The sequence below is a fragment of the Pristiophorus japonicus genome, unplaced genomic scaffold (genome assembly GCF_044704955.1).
Source record: "Pristiophorus japonicus isolate sPriJap1 unplaced genomic scaffold, sPriJap1.hap1 HAP1_SCAFFOLD_407, whole genome shotgun sequence".
Taxonomy (NCBI): domain Eukaryota; kingdom Metazoa; phylum Chordata; class Chondrichthyes; family Pristiophoridae; genus Pristiophorus; species Pristiophorus japonicus.
Genome location: NW_027253948.1, coordinates 517,669 through 539,647, shown reverse-complemented (window position 1 = coordinate 539,647; position 21,979 = coordinate 517,669). Strand labels below are relative to the sequence as shown.

The 21,979-nt window shown below is 45.5% G+C and overlaps 1 protein-coding gene across 4 annotated transcripts in view; it reads left to right on the top strand.

The window, feature by feature from the left end:
* Positions 1–1,691: 1,691 nt before the first annotated feature.
* Positions 1,692–21,979, top strand: part of LOC139250664 (solute carrier family 22 member 15-like) — a 59,621-nt gene continuing 39,333 nt past the window's right edge. For 3 of the 4 annotated variants that reach the window (XM_070873040.1, XM_070873038.1, XM_070873037.1), the window contains exons 1-3: positions 1,692–1,871; positions 7,848–7,994; positions 20,607–20,739. In XM_070873040.1, coding sequence (XP_070729141.1) covers positions 1,788–1,871; positions 7,848–7,994; positions 20,607–20,739 — 364 coding nt within the window. In that variant the 5' untranslated portion in view covers positions 1,692–1,787. Of the gene's footprint in view, positions 1,872–7,015; positions 7,170–7,847; positions 7,995–20,606; positions 20,740–21,979 lie in introns of those variants that run through there. The other variant, XM_070873039.1, reaches the window with a different exon arrangement.

The window sequence follows — 21,979 nt, the reverse complement described above, 5'->3', positions numbered from 1 at the left end:
GATTCCCGTTTCTCGTCGCCAAATGTGGTGTCCCTGCACCTTACTATAAATTCACAAGAGGCATGTATAGCAGACACAGTCACTCTGTGACCTTAACCTTTATTCCCAGGACCAAGGAATGCTGACCCTGGGTGGGACCTCCCCTTTTATACCTGGAAACCCAGGTGAGGAGTGTCTCCCGCAAGTTCACCCCCTGTGGTCGGGGTTTGCATTTCTAGGGTATAAGTACAGCGTACAGGAGTTGCATGAAGGTTACAGTTACATGAGGATTACCATTGCAAGATGTTTACATACATGACAGTGAGGGTCTGGAACTCACTGGTGGTAGAGGCAAAAAGTGCTTGGATGTGCACTTGAAGTGCCGAAACCTGCAGGGTTACGGACCTAGAGCTGGTAAGTGAGATTGGACTGGATAACCTCTTTTTGGCTGGCGCTGATATGATGGTAAGTACTTCAAGGAATCTTATGCGGCCAGAGTGATCTCCTGGACTTGTTTTGATCGCCTGGATGGGTCAGAGAGGAATTTTCCAAGATTTCTTTTCCCCAATTGGCCTGGATTTTTATCTGTTTTTTTGCCTCTCCCAGGAGATTGCATGGCTCCAGTTGGGGTAGGGTGTAAAATGTTGCGATGCCGTAAAATGTAGGGTGTCGTGGTTATGTGCGCTCAGATTGGTTGGGCCAGATGCTCTTTACCTGTCCGCCATTGTACATTGTTCATAGGTTTATATGTAACCTTCAGGGCTGCTGACCGAGGGCCGTGTGGCTCTTTGTCGGCCGGCGCGGAAACGATGGGCGGAAATGGCGCCCTTTTGCGCTATAAATTTCTATGTTTCCATAATACCAGGCCCAGCCGTGGAAGGTGCTGTGTGGGGTCAGGGTGTGATGCCTGGCCGGAGGAGGTGCTGTGTTGGTGTGATACCGGGCCCAGCCAGAGGAGGCGCTGTGTGGGGAGTGATACTGGGAGTGATCAGTTGGCCGGGGCCATTAAAGGGAGCAATGTGCAGCGGCCTGGCCCGGAAATTGGCGCGTTCCCGGCCTGCAGGACCATCAGCAGGCCGGGACCATTTGAGGGAGCAATGTGCGGCGGCATGCCACTTCAGGGAACAGCGCGTGTTGCTGCAGAAGGGCGATGGCTGATTGCACTGTGGGCATGTACAGCAGGATCGGCGAAGTTGGGGCGTATGTGCGGCGAGAGTTCGTAGAGGGACTAGGAGAGGCGTGAGATTGGGGCCCAGAAGAGACGAGGGCCCAAGGGCAGCACGGGCCAGCCCACACTGCGATGTGCGTGCATTAGGTCCGTGCAGCAGAGCTGGTCTCCAGTCATCTTGGTTAACCCTTGCACTGGACCAAGACCTAACTCTGTCAAGCCCGTGTGGCAGCTGGTGTGCAACGGTCACTCCACGTTAAAAAAAATTCACGCACAGGCATCTTCCACCCTTCAGGATGCAGTTCGGAACCTGCAATATTAGGTTCTTCATTGAAACATCTGTGAACTCATCTCTTTTTGGCGTGGAAGCAGGTCATCCTCGCTTGGAGGGACTGCCTATGATGATGATACCGGGCCGGGCCGGGGGCGGCGCTGTACAGGGAGTGCTGCGGGCCGGGTCGGGGGCGGAGCTATGTGGGTGTGATACCGGGCCGTGCCGGGGGCGGAGCTGTGTGGGTGTGATACCGGGCCGGGCCGGGGGCAGCGCTGTGCAGGGAGTGCTGGCGGGCCGGGCGTGGCGTTGTGTAGGAACCATAGCCCAACCGGTGACTCCTAGTCCGTGGTTGGTGGCGGCCGGAAAATGGATGTGGACGGGGCGTTGTTGTCGGTCGGTGAATTCGGCCGCTACCAGAAACAGCTGACGTGCACATTCGTCCTGCTGCAGGTGGGCGCTGCGGCGCCGGGGCAGGCCCGGACATTCACAGCGGCGGCGCGGGCAGACTAGGCCTCCCCGGGCTGGGACAAGACCCCCCCCCCCCCCCCCCAAACCCTTCCTGCCAGTGGGATGTCCCGGGAGGGGTTGCAGGACGGTGTCGAGATGTCGGTCAGGGAGGGTCTGAATATGAATTGCCTTGCCGCCGATGCAAGTGCCCATTATACCTTGGTACAGTTCAGTCTCCTACACAGGGCAGCTCTGGCTCCATCAGGACAGGATGGAGACTTGAATTCACAAACCGGTACTAGCGAAATATTTTTGGATCGGCCACATTTTGGTTGAGGAATAAACTGAAAGAACTGCGTTGAGGTTTAGAGGGAGGATTGGACAGCTGGCATGTTCTTGTTGCCAAGCTTGAGCCAATGGCCTGCCAACAAGCTACAGAGAATACTCACTGCACAGGCTTTTTATAGCGTTTTGGTGGACTGGTTGGGAATTCAGGTGCTCTGCTTCAAGTATGTGCAATAATCAGCAGCTGTGTAACATTCTGGCCAATATTTATTCCTCAACCAGCATCCCTAAAACAGATTTTCTTATCATTATCTCATTGCTGTTTGTGGGAGCTTGCTATGCGCAAATTGGCTGCCCTGTTTCCTACATCACAACAGTGACACTTCAAAAGTACTTCATTGGCTGTAAAGCACTTTGGGATGTCCTGAGGTTGTGAAAGGTGCTATATAAATGCAATGTTTGTTCCTTCCCTCTTGTCTGTAACATAATGTGATGACGCATCTGTTGTTGGCTGTGCTTTTTTAATCCTCTTATGCACGCAAATAAAAACAACTCTACAGACGAGTGTCTGATTTTGAAATATGAGAATTAGGATGATGTCAAATGGAGGCCTTTCTTTGGTGGAGCATGGGGGACTACAGGACTGAGTTCCAATGAAATTACAGATGTAATTGGATTGCTTCCCTTCCTCTGTGGGTGCCTAGATATCAATGCCTTAAAAAAAATACCATTGCTTTGTCTCTATGGAGGAGGATAACCCCAGCTCCAGTGACATCTGATATCTGGTTAGACCATGAATGGAGCAGCCACTGCCACAGGTTGAGGGGAGGTGGTCTGCAAGTGGTTCCCAGATTATAATAAGTCCCACTTTTCTAAGGTATCTATCACGTGGAATGAATTGAGTATAACTATGATGGAAAATTGGTACAAAACAGTTTAATAGAGGATTGACCAGCCTGGACCTCCATGTTGGTGAGTTGGGGCAGTGGTTGGTACAAAGTTATGGTAGGGGATAGGGGACCCTCTCCTGTGCTTTCATGTAGCAGTGATGGACTACCGAAGCATCATAATAACATAGGAGCCTCTTGAGCCTGTCCGCCATTCAAATAGATCATTGCTGATCTGTACCTCAACTCCATTTACCTGCTTTGCTCCATATCCTTTGATGACCTTACCTAACAAAAAATCTATAAATCTCAGTCTTGAAAGCTTCAACAACACTCTGGAACACTCTCCCTTATTCCCTTGCCCCAACACCCATAGCTTTTGTTTTGGGTGGAGGGTGGGGGAATAAGGGAGAGTGTTCCAGATTTTCACTATCCTGTGTGTGAAAAATTGCTTCCTGATTTTGCTCCTTAGGCCCAGCCTTGATTTTAAGATTATGCCGCCTTGTTCTAAATTTCCCCTACCAGAGCAAATAGCTTCTCGGAATCTACCCTATCGAATAGTTTTTAAGTTTTTAAACACCACAATCAGATCATCCTTCAACTTTCTAACCTCAAGGCAATACAAGCCAAGTTTATGCAACTTGTGATTTAACTGTCTAAGCCCATATTTTCTCTGTCTACCCATACTGAATCCCTTTATCATTTTAAACCCTTGATTAGATTACCCCTCAACCTTCTAAAGTTATTATTTTGCAGTGAGTTATTTCAGCAGCAGTTATGTGGCTGTATTGTGTCACAAACTTTTTTAATTAGTTCCTGGGATGTGGGCATCGCTGGCAAGGCTGGCATTTATTGCCCATCCCTAACTGCCCTTGAGAAGGTGGTGGTGAGCTGCTGCCTTGAACCGCTGCAGTCCGTGTGGTGAAGGTGCTCCCACAGTGCTGTTTGGCATGGAGTCCCAGAATTTTGACCCATTGACGATGAACAAACGGCGATATATTTCCAAGTCAGGATGGTGTGTAACTTGGAGGGGATCTTTCAGGTGATGGTGTTCCCATTCACCTGCTGCCCTTGTCCTTCTAGGTGGTAAAAGTCGTGGGTTTGGGAGGTGCTGCCAAAGAAGCTTTAGTGTGTTGCTGCAGTGCCTCTTATAGATGGTACACACTGTAGCCACCGTGTGCCGGTAGTGCAGGGGGTGGATGAGGTGACAATTAAGCGGGCTGCTTTGTCCTGGATGGGGTCGAGCTTCTTGAGTGTTGTTGGAGCTGCAATCATCCAGGCAAGTAAAGAGTATTCCATCACACCCCTGACTTGTGCCTTGTAAAGGGTTTGGGGAGTCAGGAGGAGACACATTCGCTGCAGGATACCCAGCCTCTGACCTGTTTTTGTAGCTACAGTATTTATGTGGCAGGAAGGGGGTACTGAAGTTGCATGTTCTGCCATGAACTCATTGAATGGCGGTGCAGGCTAGAAGGGCTGAATGGCCTACTCCTGCACCTATTTTCTATGTTTCTATGTCCAGTTAAGTTTCTGGTCAATGGTGACCCCAGATGTTGATGTTGGGGAATTCGACGATGGTAATGCCATTGAATGTGAAGGGGCAGTGGTTAGACTCTCGCTTGTTGGAGATAGTCATTGCCTGGCACTTGTTTGGCACAAATGTTACTTGCCACATCAGCGCATGCAGGCATGATCTGCTCCATTATCTGAAGAGTTGTGAATGGAACTGAACACTGCAATCATCAGCAAACGCTCCCACTTCTGACCTTATGATGGAGGGAAGGTCATTGATGAAGCAGCTGAAGATGGTTGGGCCCAGGACACTGTCCTGAGGAACTGCTGCCTTGATGTCTAGAGTAGTCACTCTCACCTCATCTCTGAAATTCAGCTCTTTTGTCCATGTTTGGACCAAGGCTGTAATCAGATGTGGAGCGGAGTGGTGTAGCTGTACTGGAACAGCTTGGCTAGAGGCATGGTTAGTTCTGGAGCACAAGTCTTCAGCATGATAGCCAGGATGTTGTCAGGGCCCATAGCCTTTGCTGTATCCAGTGCGCTCAATTGTTTCTTGATATCACGTGGAGTGAATCAAATTGGCTGATGACCGGCTTCTATGATGGTGGGGACCTCGGGAGTAGGCCGATATGGATCATCCACTTGGCATTTCTGACTGAAGGTGGTTGCAAATGCTTCAGTCTTGTCTTTTCCATTTGTGTGCTGGGCTCTGCCATCATTGAGGATGGGGATATTCATGAAGCCTCTTCCTCCCATTAGTTGTTTAATTGTCCACCACCATTCACAATGGGATGTGGCAGGACTGTAGAGCTTTGATCTGATCCGTTGATTGTGGGATTGCTTAACTCTGTCTATAGCATGCAGCTTCCCTAGGTTGGAACCTTATTTGTAGGTAAGCCTGGTGCTACTCCTGGCATGCCTTCTGCACTCCTCATTGAACCAGGGTTAGAGTGAGGGATATGCTGGGCCATGATGTTACAGATTGTGGTGGAATATAATTCTGTTGATGCTGATGGCCCACAGCGCCTCGTGGATGCCCAGTTTTGAGCCGCTCGATCTGTTCTGAATACATAAGAACATAAGAAATAGGAGCAGGAGTCGGCCACTTGGCCCCTCGAGCCTGCTCCACCATTCAATAAGATCATGGCTGATCTGATCATGAACTCAGCTCCACTTCCCTGCCAGCCCCCCATAACCCTTTCCTCCCTTATTGCTCAAAAATCTGTCTACGCCTTAAATATATTCAATGATGCAGCTTCCACAGCTCTCTGGGGCAGAGAATTCCACAGATTTACAACTCTCCGAGAGAAGAAATTTCTCCTCATCTCAGTTTTAAATGGGCGGCCTTTTATTCTGAGACTACGTGCCCTAGTTTTAGTTTCCCTTATGAGTGGAAATATCCTCTCTGCATTCAGTTTGTCGAGCCCCCTCATTAACTTATATGTTTCAACAAGATCACCTCTCATTCTTCTGAACTCCAATGCGTATAGGCCCATCCTACTCAACCTATCTTCATAAATCAAACCCCTCATCCCCAGAATCAACCTAGTGAATCTTCTCTGAATGGCCTCCAATGCAAGTATATCCTTCCTTAAATACGGAGACCAAAACTGTACGCAGTATTCCAGATGTGGTCTTACCAATATCCTGTACAGTTGTAGCAGGACTTCTCGACTTTTATACTCTATCCCCTTTGCAATAAAGGCCAACATTCCATTTGCCTTCCTGATTACTTGCTGTACCTGCGTACTAACTTTTTGTGTTTCATGCACAAGGACCCCCAGGTCTCTCTGTACTGCTGCACTTGGCAATTTTTCTCTATTTAAATTATAATTTGCTTTTCTATTATTTCTGCCAAAGTGGATAACCTCACATTTTCCCACATTATACTCCATCTGCCAAATTTTTGCCCACTCACTTAGCCTGGTCTATATCCCTTTGCAGATTATTTGTGTCCTCCTCCCACCCATCTTTGTATCATCAGCAAACTTGACTACATTACACTCGGTCCCTTCATCCAAGTCAATAATATAGATTATAAATACTTGAGGACCCAGCACCAATCGCTGCGGCATCCCACTAGTTACTGTTTGCCAACCGGAAAATGACCCATTTATCACTATTTTTTTCTGTTAGTTAGCCAATCCTCCATCTATGCTAATATATTACCCCCAACCCCATGAGCTTTTTTTCTTGTGCAGTAACCTCTTATGTGGCACCTTATCGAATGCCCTCTGGAAATCCAAATACACAACATCCACTGGTTTCCCCCTTATCCACCCTGTTCGTTACATCCTCAAAGAACTCCAGCAAATTTGTCAAACCTGATTTCCTTTTCATGAAACCATGCTGACTCTGCTTAATTGAATTATGCTTTTCCAAATGTCCCGATACTGCTTCCTTAATAATGGACTCCAGCATTTTCACAACGACAGATGTTAGGCTAACTGGTCTATAGTTTCCTGCTTTTTGTCTGCCTCCTTTTTTTTTAATCACACTTAGTGCCACACAACACGATGGAGAATGTCCTCAGTGTGAAGACGGGATTTCGTCTCCACAATGACTGTGCGATGATCACTGCTACCAATGCTGTCATGGATAGATGCATCAGCGACAGGTAGATTTGTGAGGACGAGGTCAAGTAGGTTTTTCCCTCGTGTTGATTCTCGCACCACATGCCACATTCCTAGTCTGGCAGCTGTGTCTTTCAGTGCTTGGTCAGTAGTGGTTACTGAGCCACTCTTGGTGATGGAAGTCCCTCAACCAGAGTACATTCTGTGCCCTTGCTACCTTCAGTGCTTCTTCCAAGTGGTGTTCAACATGGAGGAGTACTGATTCATCAGCTGAGGGAGGGCAGTAGGTGGTAATCAGCAGGTTTCCTTGCCCATGCTTGATTTGAAGCCATGAGACTTCATGGGATCTGGAGTCAATGTTGAGGACTCCCAGGGCCATCCCTCCTGACTGTATACCACTGTGCCGCCACCTGTGAGTCTGTCCTGCTGGTGGGACAGGATATACGCAGGGATGGTGATGGAGGAGTATGGGACATTGGCTGAAAGGTATTCTGAGAGAATGACTGTCTGCCTGTTGTTTGACTAGTCTGTGGGACAGCCCTCCCAATTTGGCACAAGTCTTCAGATGTTAGTGAGGAGGACCTTGCATACTTCCTGCCACATCTGAAGCGTGGGATACCACACGAGCAGATGGGTATTCAGTGGCTTCTCCTGGGGGTTAATGGGTGATAACATTCATTACGGTCAATATAATGAGTTCACATAAAGTGTTTACTTTGCAGATTTACGTGGCCTGTCAGTCAATGCTGATTGTACTAGTGGGAGCCCAGCCCGAGTACAAGATAAACACAGTGGAAGTGCCCAGCACGCATGAAGAGCTTGTCAAGCATGTCATATTTGAGGAAGATTTCACCTCCATTGCAACTGAGGTAAGTGAGCAGCGCCAGGTGTTTATGTTTTATAGTAGAGTCTCTTGTGTGATATGTCAGAAATATTAATTCCTCACCAGCATTCTCCTTGCTTGCCAGGGGTGGAGTCCACATCTGCTGGTCACCCTTCTGTACTTCGCCACACAGTCCATTATTCCTTTACAGTGAATGTCAGCACGCTAGTTGACTGCAGAGGCATCATAGCTGAGCCAGAACCTGACCTTGTGTGATGCCCACATGACCAAGTAAGGGGAAGCTAAATTAGTACATGAAGGAGAAAGGACTTGAACATAAGAACATGAAATAGGAACACCTGGCCCCTCGAGCCTGCTCCGCCATTCAATAAGATCATGGCTTATCTGATCATGGACTCGGCTCCACTTCCCCGCCCGCTCCCCATCACCTTTTACTCCCTTATCACTCAAAAATCCGTCTAGCTCTACCTTTAATATATTAAATGACCCAGCCTCCACAGCTCTCTCGGGCAGAGAATTCCTTAGATTTGCAACTTCCACCTCTCAGTTTTAAATGGGTGGCCCCTTATTTCTGAAACTATGTCCCCGAGTTTTAGTTTCCCCTATGAGTGGAAATATCCTCTGTGCCTCCATCTTGTCAAGCCCCCTCATTATCTTATATGTTTCGAGAAGATCACTTCTCATTCTTCTGAACTCCAATGTGTATAGGCCCAGCCTACTCAACCTATCCTCATAAGTCAACCCCCTCATCTCCGGAATCAACCTAGAGAACCTTCTCTGCACAGCCTCCAATGCAAGTATATACTTCCTTAAATACAGAGACCAAAACTGTACACAGTACTCTAGGTGTGGCCTCACCAATACCCTGTACAGTTGTAGCAGGACTTCTCTGCTTTTATACTCTATCCCCCTTGCAATAAAGGCCAACATTCCATTTTCCTTCCTGATCACTTGCTGTACCTGCATACTAACTTTTTGTGTTTCATGCATAAGGACCCCCAGGTGTCTCTGTACTGCAGCACTTTGCAATTTTTCTCCATTTAAATTATAATTTGCTTTCCTATTATTTCTGCCAAAGTGAATAACCTCACATTTTCCCACATTATACTCCATCTGCCAAATTTTTGCCCACTCACTTAGCCTGTCTATATCTCCTTGTAGATTTTTTGTGTCCTCATAATTTGCTTTCCCATCCATCTTTGTATCATCAGCAAACTTAGCTACATTACACTCGGTCCCTTCTCCAAGTCATTAATATAGATTGTAAATAGTTGAGGACCCAGCACCGATCTCTGCGGCACCCCACTAGTCACTGCCAACCGGAAAATGGCAATCAGACTAGAGTGATATTTTGTTTGGATTAGATGAGTAGGGTGGGAGGGGGCTGGTGTGGAGCATAAACACTGGCACAGATCTGTTGGGCCGAATGGCCTGTTTCTGTGCTGTACACTCAATGTAATTTCCATCAGTGGGTAACTGGATAACTAACTGACAGTAACCGTGGCTGATTATCTCCTTGCTAACCCAGGGTTGCTGAGACCAATTGTAGCAGACTGGGATCAAACCTGTGACCTAATTGGCCTGTATAGCTCAGCTAATAATTGTGTAAATCTGCTGAGGCATCAGGGGGGGCCTCAACATTTATAGGGTCTTGTGTGAGAGGGGCTGGTTTTTGTTAATATGACTTGAGTAGTGGATGTTTGGCAGAATCTGTAGATTCTGTAGATTTGACAGGATTGGGATAATGAATTAAATTTCTGTAAAAGGTTGTCTTTATTCTTTCCATATCTTGCAGCTATTTCCATATGGAAAAGTGGTCATGGAGGTTCACCTGAACAGTGTTTATGTGTGAATTCTATCTAACTACCTTGGCACAAGCAGTCATTGACTTCTAGTGTAATGTGCCTCAGTAAGTCAAGTCAGCTCTGTCTGCTGACCTTTTCTTTTATCCCACCCTTACTTTTCTTAAGGCAGTGATCTGTGTTAAAATATGGTTCTAACTCTTCACGAGCTTGGGTAGTGAGTGTCGATAGGTTTTATTTGAATGTGAGAGGCGTTATTAAATGAATGACTAAAAAAAATGATTAAGAAAGGGAAGATAGACTATGAAAGTAAACTAGCACGAAATATAAAAACAGATAGCAAGAATTTCTATAGGTATATAAAAAGGAAAAGAGTGGCTAGAGTAAATGTTGGTACCTTAGAGGACGGGACCGGGGAATTAGTAATGGGAAACATGGAGATGGCAGAAACTCTGAACAAATATTTATATCAGTCTTTATGGTAGAGGACACTAATAATATTCCAACAGTGGATAGTCAAGGGGCTATAGGGGAGAGGAACTTAACACAATCACAATCACTAATGAGGTGGTACTCAGTAAGATAATGGAACTAAAGGTGGATAATCCCCTGGACCTGATGGCTTGCATCCTAGGGTATTAAGAGAAGTAGCGACAGGGATAGTGGATGCATTGGTTGTAATTTATTCCCTGGATTCTGGGGAGGTCCCAGCAGATTGGAAAACTGCAAATGTAACGCACCTAGTTAAAAAGGAGGCAGACAAAAAGCAGGAAACTATAGACCAGTTAGCCTAACATCTGTGGTTGGGAAGATGTTGGAGTCCATTATTAAAGAAGCAGTGGCAGGACATTTGGAAAAGCAAAATTCGGTCGGGCAGAGTCAGCATGGATTTATGAAGGGGAAGTCATGTTTGACAAATTTGCTAGATTTCTTTGAGGATGTAAAGAACAGCATGGATAAAGGGGAACCAGTGGTGTATTTTGGACTTCCAGAAGGCATTTGACAAGATGCCACATAAAAGGTTACTGCACAAGATAAAAGTTCACGGGGTTGGGGGTAATATATTAGCATGGATAGAGGATTGGCTCACGAACAGAAAACAGAGAGTAGGGATAAATAGTTCATTCTCGGGTTGGAAATCAGTAACCAGTGGGGTGCTGCAGGGATCAGTACTGGGATCCCAACTATTTACAATCTATTAACGACTTGGAGGAAGGGACCGAGTGTAACGTTGCTGACTATACAAAGATGGGAGGAAAAGCAATGTGTGAGGAGGCCACAAAAAAATCTGCAAAAGGACATAGACAGGCTAAGTGAGTGGGCAAAAGTTTGGCAGGTGGAATATAATGTTAGAAAGTGTGAGGTCATGCACTTAGGCAGAAAAAATCAAAGAGCAAGTTATTATTTAAATGGAGAAAGTTTGCAAAGTGCTGCAGTACAGCGGGACCTGGGGGTACTTGTGCATGAAACACAAAAGTTTAGTATGCAGGTACAGCAAGTGATCAGGAAGGCCAATGGAATCTTGGCCTTTATTGCAAAGGGGAAGCCTTGTTACAGTTGTACCGGGTATTGGTGAGGCCACACCTGGAATACTGCGTGCAGTTTTGGTTTCCATATTTACAAAAGGACATACTTGCTTTGGAGGCAGTTCAGCGAAAGTTCACAAGGTTGATTCCGGAGATGAGGGGGTTGACTTATGAGAAAGGTTGAGTAGATTGGGCCTCTACTCATTGAAATTCAGAAGAATGAAAGGTGCTGTTATTGAAACGCATAAGGTTATGAGGGGGCTCAACAAGGTGGATGCAGAGAGGATGTTTCCTCTGATGGGGGAGACTACAACTAGGGTGCATAATCTTAGAATAAGGCGCCGCCCATTTAAAACTGAGATGCGGAGAAATTTCTTCTGAGGATTGTAGATCTGTGGAATTCGCTGCCTCAGAGAGCTGTGGAAGCTGGGACATTGAATAAATTTAAGACAGAAATAGACAGTTTCTTAAACGATATGGGAATAAGGGGTTATGAGGAGCGGACGGGGAAGTGGACCTGAGTCCATGATTGGATCAGTCATGATTGTATTAAATGGCGGAGCAGGCTCGAGGGGCCATATGGCCTACTCCTCCTATTTCTTATGTTACAGCCAGAGCTGATTTTGTATTTGTCATGCTCACCTTCAGGAAGAGATAGTGGGAATTGTTTGTTGATTTTTAGAAATTTTCTTGCCCTCAATTCCAAGACCCTGGGGCTAGTTGCACAGCCCTGACAGTTGAGATTAGTGGCATCGAAACAGACTAGGGATTGAACCTGATCTATTAGTGGTACAGTGGCACGATTGTGTTTGTTTTCAGGTGTGTATGTGTTTTTTTGCACAGAGATGAACAATAGGTGTGTGAATGCAGAGCATTGACATAAATGTGTAGTAACATCAGTACAAATAGAAAGCTGGTCAGAAACGGTTACGCACTCAAAGCTTTACAGCGTAATAAGATTGATGCGGTTGAACAAGAGGCATTTAAACTTTTTGCATTAATCACTAGCCCCCCCCCCCCAACCAGGGCCTGAACATTTTGTATGATCATTGAATGACTTGATCCTTTCTTGAATGAAAAGTTGCTGCATGAAAGGTCCACATCGCACATTTCAAGCGACTCCAAACTTATCTGATACCTTTTTTGGGTCCTAGCAGCTGCTGCCCCTCTCGGTCTGGTTGGTTATTTCTGCGGACCTTCAGCCCTGATTGTCAGGTATTTTAACCAATCAATGGGCGTAAGGGAAGCTCTGCTTTTCGTAATGTCTCGAAGCAGTTAGCAGGAATGCTTGTGACTTCTGAGTCGCCTAACCCCCCCCCCTCCCGATGAACAAGCAAAGCGCAAAGCCATACAGAGCAGAATGTCCCAGGTTCGATTCCTGGTTAGCGGATTTCAGCAGGTGGGACAACCTGAATGGGCCTTTGGGCTAAGGGGAAGGAGGGACAAAATGGTCTGGGGTTCCCACTGTCACTGAAAAGTGTGTACATGTGGACAACATTGGCTTTCCAACACTCACTTTCATGGGCTTATTATACAAGAAGTGAAACTTGTATTTATATAGTGCCTTTCATGACCTCAATGGCCCAAAGTGCTTTCAGCCATTGAAATGGCGTGTAGTCACTGTTGTAAGGTTGGAAACAGGGCAGGCAATTTGCACACAGCAAGGTCCCACGAACAGCAATGACCAGATAATCTGTTTGGGAAAATCAAGTACCAGATTTCCACTACTCTTTGTATGATAAAGAAGTTTTGGGAATAAATATTGGCTGGAACACTGGGGAGAACTCCCCTGCTCTTTTCGAAATACTGCCATGGGATCCATCTGTGAGGGCAGATGGGGGCCTCATCCGAAAGACTGCATCTCCAACTGTGCAGCACTCCCTCAGCACTGCACTGGAAGTGTCAGTTTAGATTGGCCTTGAATTTGCGGTCGGAGGATTCCCGAGGGGAAATGGCTCTGATCCGCAAATAAAATGCCCACGTACCTGGTGGTTCAGGATGTACGGCGACTCGCAGTCCTGGGCCTCTCCAGGTACCTGTGGGTAGAGGCCCACATATCCCAGAGGTGCAGGCGGCTTGCATGGGCGGCCCAACCAATGAAAGAAGGGGATCCCCATTCATGCTTTTGGGGATTGTGTATGTACGGAAACCCCATAAGCATGAATGGGCATACCCCCCAAAATACATCGACACACCAAATAAATAAAAACAAATTACATATTTAAAATGCCATTTTTTTGAAAAATAAATGTAAATGTTTTAATGGGGCTAAAAAATAACTACCTTATTGCACAGGTTTTTTAAATTATTGAAAAAAAATTATTTTAATGTTTTTTTAAACTCTTAGGCCTTATGACTGCTTTTACCAGGCGTAAGAATTTCACGGGTATTCGCTGGGCAGAAGTTGGGCAAACTCTCCTCCTGCGGGTGGCCTTCTCCTGGGGATGCGAATGATCTGTCAAGAAGATTCTTGACAGATCTCAAGTTCCAAGTTTTCACTCGAGCGCTTTGCGTGTGAAAACCCAAAACTTGCGTGGTCCTTATGGGCTTGTACGCACCCGTAGGAGCAGCAAAATATGGGCCATTATGTTCTCAAGTCGCTGGAGTGGGGCTTGGACGCATGACCTTCTGACACTTAAGTGAGGTGCCAGTGTCGAACAGACCTCTGGGGCTGAACCATAGCGAGAAGGCAACTCCTTCAATGAAGTTCGGGGTGGTGGAGAAATGCAGCAGAAAAAAGAGAGAGAAGCATGTTGGATGAGATTATTGGAGCCAGATCGTGGCAGATGTATTCTGGACTGGCTGTGGTGGTGCAGCACTTTTTGTTGCACTGCTTCCTCCCACCACTGGAGGTCACAGACAGTTCCACTCCGCAGCTGGATATGAGACTTACACTGTGGACTGCCAGCTGATCTGTAGTTTGGCTGAATGTTGGTCAAGGCAGAGATTTACTCTTGTGATGCTTCAGCATCTTCTGTCACAACTTTTAATGCAAACTTTTAAGCTTTTACAAGGAAAGAAAGAGATACTTCAATTGTATAAAGCTCTGGCGAGCCACCAAATAGAGTACTGCGTTCAGTTCTGGGATATATTGGCCTTGGAGGAAGTGCAGTGCAGATTCACCAGAATGATTGTGGCTTAGAGGGTTAAGCTATGAGGATGTTGTATGAGGGATTGAATTTGGCAGATCCTGAGGCAGATAAATACAGCGGGAGGCGAGGACAGTGTGGACCTGCAAGGAGTCGACAGCACCGACAGTACAAATCCAGCTAATTCAACAACAACAACAAAAACTAAGGAGTGTCTTCAGGACACCAGGTAGGTGATTGGTTGGTGAGCAGCAACAATTTTTCTCTCTAAGCCAGGCAGTGGGTTAAACTAAGAGGTGGGAAACTATAATGAATTTTATTAAATTAATAACTCAACTAGTTAAACTAATTAATATAACTATAAATAATTGTTGAATAAAGACGAACTAATTAAATAAATATAAGAAGATTAGACTATGATATGGCAGGGCAGGTTGTGTGTCTGGACTGCAGTATGTGGGAGTTTGTGGACAGTCTGCAGTAGATGTCTCCCACTCGAATCTGTCCGGCTCAGAGTCATTAAGCTGGAATGCGAGTTAGAGACACTCTGACACATGAGGGAGGGGGATGAGTATCTGGACAGTTTGCTTCAAACTTTGGTCACACCTCGTAGAGAGGTGCATGATCAGAATGGGGTTGTTGTGACTGATAGAGTGAAGTGTAAGGGGAACCCAGGTAAGGAAGGGAACAAGGGCCCACAGAAACTGATCCTATCCCAACAGGTACAATGTACTTGCTACCTATGAGGATAAGGATAAAGACTGTCGGTAGGACAGCCAAAATTCGGACCACGGCACTTTGGAGCAGGAGGCTGTTATAAAGAAGGAGGAGGACGAGGAGAGGTAGTTGTAGGGAATTCTATAATTAGGGGGACAGATCAAGAGTCCCGCCTGGTATGTTGCCTACCTGGTGCTAGGGTGAGGGACGTCTTGAATCGGCTTGAAAGGATATTGGAGGGGAGGATCCAGTTGTTGTGGTCCATATTGGGACCAACAACACAGGGAAGTGTAGGCAAGAGGTCCTGTTTGGGGAGTACCAGGACCTAGAAGCTAAATTAAAGATCAGGATCTCAAGGGTTATAATCTCAATTATTACCTGAGCCACGTGCAAATTGGCACAGGGATAAGCTGATTAGGGATAAAGGAGTGGTGTGGGAAAGAGGGGTTCCATTTCATGGGGCACTGGCACCAGAATTGGGGCAGGGAGAAAATGTACCGTTGAGACGGGCTCCACCTGAACCGGTTTGGGATCAGGGTCCTAGCGGAAAGGATAAATAGGATGGTCACAAGGATTTTAAACTCGTAAATAGTTAGGGGGTGGGGGACTTGGGTGGAAATTGTAGTTCAAAATCAAACTAAAGGGAAGAGAGTAGAGTAACAGTCAGAAATTGTGCATTAGGCACTGCAGGTAAAGGGAAAGCTGAAAGATATAGTGATTAAACCAGGAGAGAAATAAGAAACATGTGAGTAAAACATTAGAGCGGAAGGACAGGCTAGGCTGTGTGGCCAAAATAAGCGTTCTTTATACAAATGCATAGAGTATAAAGAATAAATTGCATGAACTGCAGGCACAAATTCAACTTGGAGAGTACGACATGATAGCCATTCCTGAGAAATGGCTGCAAGACAATCAGGACTGGGAACCAAATATACCAGGTTATAAGGTCTACAGGAAAGATAGAGGAAATGGCAGAGGGAGAGGAGTAGCCTTTCTGATTAAGGATGAAATCACATCAATGCTGAGAGGAGTGCAGATGACACTAAGCTGGGTGGCAGTGTGAGCTGTGAGGAGAATGCTAAGAGGCTGCAGGGTGACTTTGAACAGGTTAGGTGAGTGGGCAAATACATGGCAGATGCTGTATAATGTAAATGAATGTGAGGTTATCCATTTTGGTGGTACAAACAGGAAGGCAGATTATTATTTGAATGGTGACAGATTAGTAAAAGGGGAGGTGCAACGAGACCTGGGTATCATGGTACATCAGTCATTGAAAGTTGGCATGCAGGTACAGCAGGCGGTGAAGAAGGCAAGTGGCATGTTGGCCTTCATAGCGAGAGGATTTGAGTATAGGAGCAGGGAGGTCTTATTGCAGTTGTACAGGGCCATGGTGAGGCCACACCTTGAATATTGTGGACAGTTTTGGTCTCCTAATCTGAGGAAGGCCATTCTTGCTATTGAGGGAGTGCAGCAAAGGTTCACCAGACTGATTCCTGGGATGACAGGACTGACATATGAAGAAAGACTGGATCGACTAGGCTTATATTCATGGGATTTGGAAGAATGAGAGGGGATCTCATAGAAACATATAAAATTCTGACGGGATTGGACAGGTTAGATGTAGGAAGAATGTTCCCGATGTTGGGGAAGTCCAGAAGCAGGGATCACTGTCTTAAGGATAAGGGGTAAGCCATTTAGGACCGAGATGAGGAGAAAATTCTTCACTCCGAGTTGTGAGCATGTGGAATTCTCTATCACAGAAAGTTGTTGAGGCCAGTTCGTTAAATATATTCAAAAGGGAGTTATATGTGGCCCTTACGGCTAAAGGGATTAAGGGATATGGAGAGAAAGCAGGAATGGAGCACTGAAGTGCATGATCAGCCATGATCATATTGAATGGTGGTGCAGGCTCGAGTGGCCAAATGGCTTACTCCTGCACCTATTTTCAATGTTTCTATGAAATAACGAGATAATCAGGCAGTGGCGACATTTTGGGTAGAATTAAGAAATAGAAAAGGATTTAAGACTGTAGTGGGAGATGTGTATGGTCCCCCAGGTGGTAGTTATGAAGTGCTAGATTGTATAAATGCAGAGATTAGACAAACATGTAGTTAAGGCATTTTAACTTTCATATAGATTGGGATAAGCAGACTAGCACCTGTCAGAAAGGTAGTGAATTTCTTGTGTGTCTGGGATAGTTTTCTACAACAATATGTCCTAGAGGCAACAAGGGGGACAGGCAGATTAGATTTAGTAATGAGTAATGAACCAGATTTAGTTAATAGCCTAATGGTGCGTGAACATTTATCTAATAGGGATCATAATCGGATTGAGCTGAATGTAGCGTTTGAAAGGGAGAACGCGAAACAACTACCAGGATTCTAGATTTAGGTAAAGCCGACTTCAATGAGAAGAGACCGAGACTATCCACAATAAACTAGGCAAATCTGTTAATGGGTAAAACGACAGAAGATCAGTGGGAGATGTTCAAAGAAGAATTTAATGTGATATAGAACCAGTTTATACCCCTGAGGGGCAAGAGCTCTACTTGCCAAAAAAGACAGCCATGGAAGGACTGAAGAGGTAAGGGACAGCATAAAACTAAAAGAAAAAGCCTACAAAAATGCAAAAAATACCACGGCGAATGGGAAAGATACGAAGAACAGCAAAGGGTCACAAACTAGATAGCAAGAGCTACAAAAATGGAGTATGAAAAGAAACTTGCAAGGATATCAAAATCAATATTAAGAATTATTACAATTACATGAGGAAAAGAGAGTAGGCAGGGGCAATGTTGGCCCCTTAAAAACTGATAGCGGTAATATTGTCAATGAGAAGGAAATGGCGGACATGTTGACTAATTACTTTGCCTCAGTATTTACAGTAGAGAAAGAGAATAGCATGCCAAAAATCCCAAGGAAACGATTATTGAATCGGGGACAGGGACTAATGTAAGTAGAATAACAGGCCTTTGTATTTATAGCTTTGTATCTAGAGGACTAGAATACAGAGGGGTTCCTGAATTGAGAGAACTTTGGAAGATTATAATTAAGGCACTTGAAATATGCTCATCCTCCTTTAAAACCCTGGGATGGAAACCATCTAGTCCTGGGGATTTGTCACTCTAGTGCCATTACTTTCTTCATTACTGTTACTTTACTTGCGTTAATTGAGTCCCTGCCTCCGATTCAACATTACTTTCTTTGGGATTTCAGGTATGCTATCCTTTTCTACTGTAAATACCGATGCAAAGTAATTATTCAACATGTCAGACTTTTCAGGAGTGAAATTAGGAAACACTTCTACGCATGAAGGGTGGTAAAAGTTTGGAACTCTCTTCTGAAAATGGCAATTGGTGCTGGATCAATTGTTAATTTTAAATCTGAGATTGATTGCTTTTTGTTAATCAACAATATTAAGGGATATGGGCCAAAGGTAGGTACATGGAGTTAGGTTGCAGATCAACCATGATCTCATTGAATGGCGGAACAGGCTCGAGGGATTGAATAGTGGAACAGGCTCGAGGGGCTGATTGACCTACTCCTGTTCCCAACTTCCTATGTTCCTATTTCCTTGAGTATAGAAGATTAAGGGGTGGTCTAATTGAGGTGTTTAAGTTGATTATAGAATTTGATAGGGCAGGTGCAGATATTTCCTCTGGTGGAGGAATCTAGAACAAGGGGGCACCATCTTAAAATGAGAGAAGCACTTTATTACACAAAAGTTAGTGGAACTCTATTCCCCAAAAGGTTATGGATGCTGGAGTTTTCAAGACTCGGATCGATAGATTTTTGCTAGCTAAGGTGTAAATGGTTTTGCCCCTGGTGGTTTCGAATCACCCCTCTGACAATAGTTCTAGACACCGGAATTATAGTGGTGAACAGTAATATACAATAATAGTCAGATCTTTTCAGTCTCCACCATTACAATGTTTTTATTCAAGTTAAAACACACCTGCACCATGTAAACACACCCTGGTAGTGTAATACAAACAAACGCAGTACAACACACAGGTCTGGCCTGTCTAAACAGGCCCTTAACGCGAATAACCACGACTAAAACATCCCTGCTCGGATTCAAAATTGCACCACTGAAATCTGTCCCTTATGATCCTTGCAAAAACCTCCCCACTAAAACCCCTAAGGCTTGGTTGGAACACATGACACCCTTTCACACTATGCGGTGGTCTTAAAGATGCGTGGGCTGGGATAAATGCTCACCAATTACCCCTCTGGCTTACTCGCTGTTTCTCCCAACGAGGCATATCTTCTGGGTCCGTACCAAACTCTGGTATTCAAGTCCAGTCTCAAGGTCAGCCTCCCAGTCGAAGTAGCAAGGCTCTCTTGGCTCGTAGAGGGTGGTTTCTTCTCTCCGTCCCAGACAGAGTGCCCAGTCCTTGTGCGTTGCAAGCAGGAGGAGAAGAGGGGAGAGAGCGAGACCTGGCTGCAACTGCCGTTCTCTTATACCTGCAAGACTGCTTCTTCTCGCGTCAAAAGTCCGACTGTCCTTCCCCTGAGGCTGTGCAACTGAAAAGCAAACGCAAGTCTGTGCCTGTTCCTTTGTCAACTGGGCTGTACCTCGATGTGTGGCTCCAACAAGTCTGGTCGAATAGCTTTCCTTTGTCTTTCGATGGCCTGAAACCCCGGTCACTTTACTTAATGTCTCACTGATGGGTTCCCATTCCATGACAAACGGTGCCTATCAGCCATGATGTTCCTGCTTTCAGCCATTCTCATTCTCGCCCAGCTGATGTGTATTCAAGTTAAACATGTTTGGACCTGCCCCAGCCAGCTCTTCTGCTGTACTGTGAATATAGTAGCAATGTCCAAAAAGTGTTTTCGACGAATTCTTACAAAGGGTATAGAGCTAAGGTGGGTAAAAGGAGTTGAGGCAATGGTGGAACAAGCTCGAGAGGCTGAATGGCCTACTACTATGCCTATGTTCCGAAACAGTTATTAAATACTTTTGCTTCTTAAGGCCAGCGGGGTTGTTGATGTTTGTCCAACAATCTCGTGCTGTGTTGGCACAGACCTGCACAGGTAAAAGTCCAGAAAACGAATGCTGAACGCTCTGGTACACACTCAGTTACCTGGCGTGTGTATTGATGTGCTATGTTCAGTTATCCTTTGCAATGGCGCATATGCCTTTATGGGGCTATGGTTGAAGCAGTGTTGAATGTGGTGCAACGTAAATGAGGCCCAGGCCTCTTAAATATCTCAGGCTTCCCGTTGGCAAGAATGGGTGGGTGGCAGTGGTTAAAATCAGCCCTTTCCAGCCTGCCTAACACATCCAGCCTTGTGTGTGGCACGTTCTAGGATTTTTCTGGTAATTTTGCACTTCTGCTGAGAAATTCTTGTTCCCTGCTCAGTGTGACATATTTTCAGAAATGTTTCCGCCCCCACCAATCCCTTTCGGAGAAACTTTGGAATTATTGATTTTAAATTGCTGATGAACCGTTTGCTTTCAAGAAAAATAACTTGCTGTTTTTTTAATATACCAATAGTGGTACTTAATCAGACGTGAAGCGTACAAAGTGAACTTGGCTGGGTCCTTGTTCTTCGTGGGACTGCTCATCGGTAACATCTTGTTTGGGCCCTTGTCTGACCGATTTGGCAGGAAACCAATCTTCCTTACAGGTAAGCAGGCCTCCCACGCTGTATCTGCATTCTGGAGTTCAATTAAAAGAGCTAAGGACACACTTACTCATTGCATATAGTACGCAGTTTCATCCTTTATTATGAGCATAATAGTTATGATCTGAAATGAACTGCCTGAAAGGGTGGTGTTGGCAGATTCAATTATGGCTTTCAAAAAGAAATATCAGGGCTATGTGGAAAGGGCAACAACAAAAATAACTTGCATTTATATAGGACCTTTAACATAGTAAAACATCCCAAGGTGCTTCACAGGAGTGTTATAAGACAAAACAAATAAATTTGATATCGAGCCACTTAAGAACTTACAGCAGATGACCAAAAGCTTGGACAAAGAGATAGGTTTAAAGGAGCAGGGGAGTGGGACTAGCTGAAGTGCTCTTGCACAGAATATGTTCATAGAAACATAGAAAATAGGTGCAGGAGTAGGCCATTCGGCCCTTCGAGCCCACACCACCATTCAATAAGATCATGGCTGATCATTCCCTCAGTACCCCTTTCCTGCTTTCTCTCCATACCCCTTGATCCTTTAGCCGTAAGGGCCATATCTAACTCCCTCTTGAATATATCCAATGAACTGGCATCAACAACTCTCTGCGGTAGGGAATTCCACAGGTTAACAACTCTCTGAATGAAAAAGTTTCTCCTCATCTCAGTCCTAAATGGCCTACCCCTTATCCTAAGACTGTGCCCCCTGGTTCTGGACTTCCCCATCATCGGCAACATTCTTCCCGCATCTAACCTGTCCAGTCCCGTCAAAATCTTGTAAGTTTCTATGAGATCCCCTCTCATCCTTCTAAACTCCAGTGTATAAAGGCCTAGTTGATCCAGTCTCTCCTCGTATATCAGTCCCGCCATCCCGGAATCAGTGTGGTGAACCTTCGCTGCACTCCCTCAATAGTAAGAATGTCCTTCCTCAGATTAGGAGAACAAAACTGAACACAATATTCCAGGTGAGGCCTCACCAAGGCCCTGTACAACTGCAGTAAGACCTCCCTGCTCCTATACTCAAATCCACTAGCTATGAAGACCAACATACCATTTGCCATCTTCACTGCCTGCTGTACCTGCATGCCAACTTTCAATGACTGATGAACCATGACATCCAGGTCTCGTTGCACCACCTCCTTTCCTAATCTGCCGCCATTCAGATAATCTGCCTTTGTGTTTTTGCCCCCAAAGTGGATAACCTCACATTTATCCACATTATACTGCATTTGCC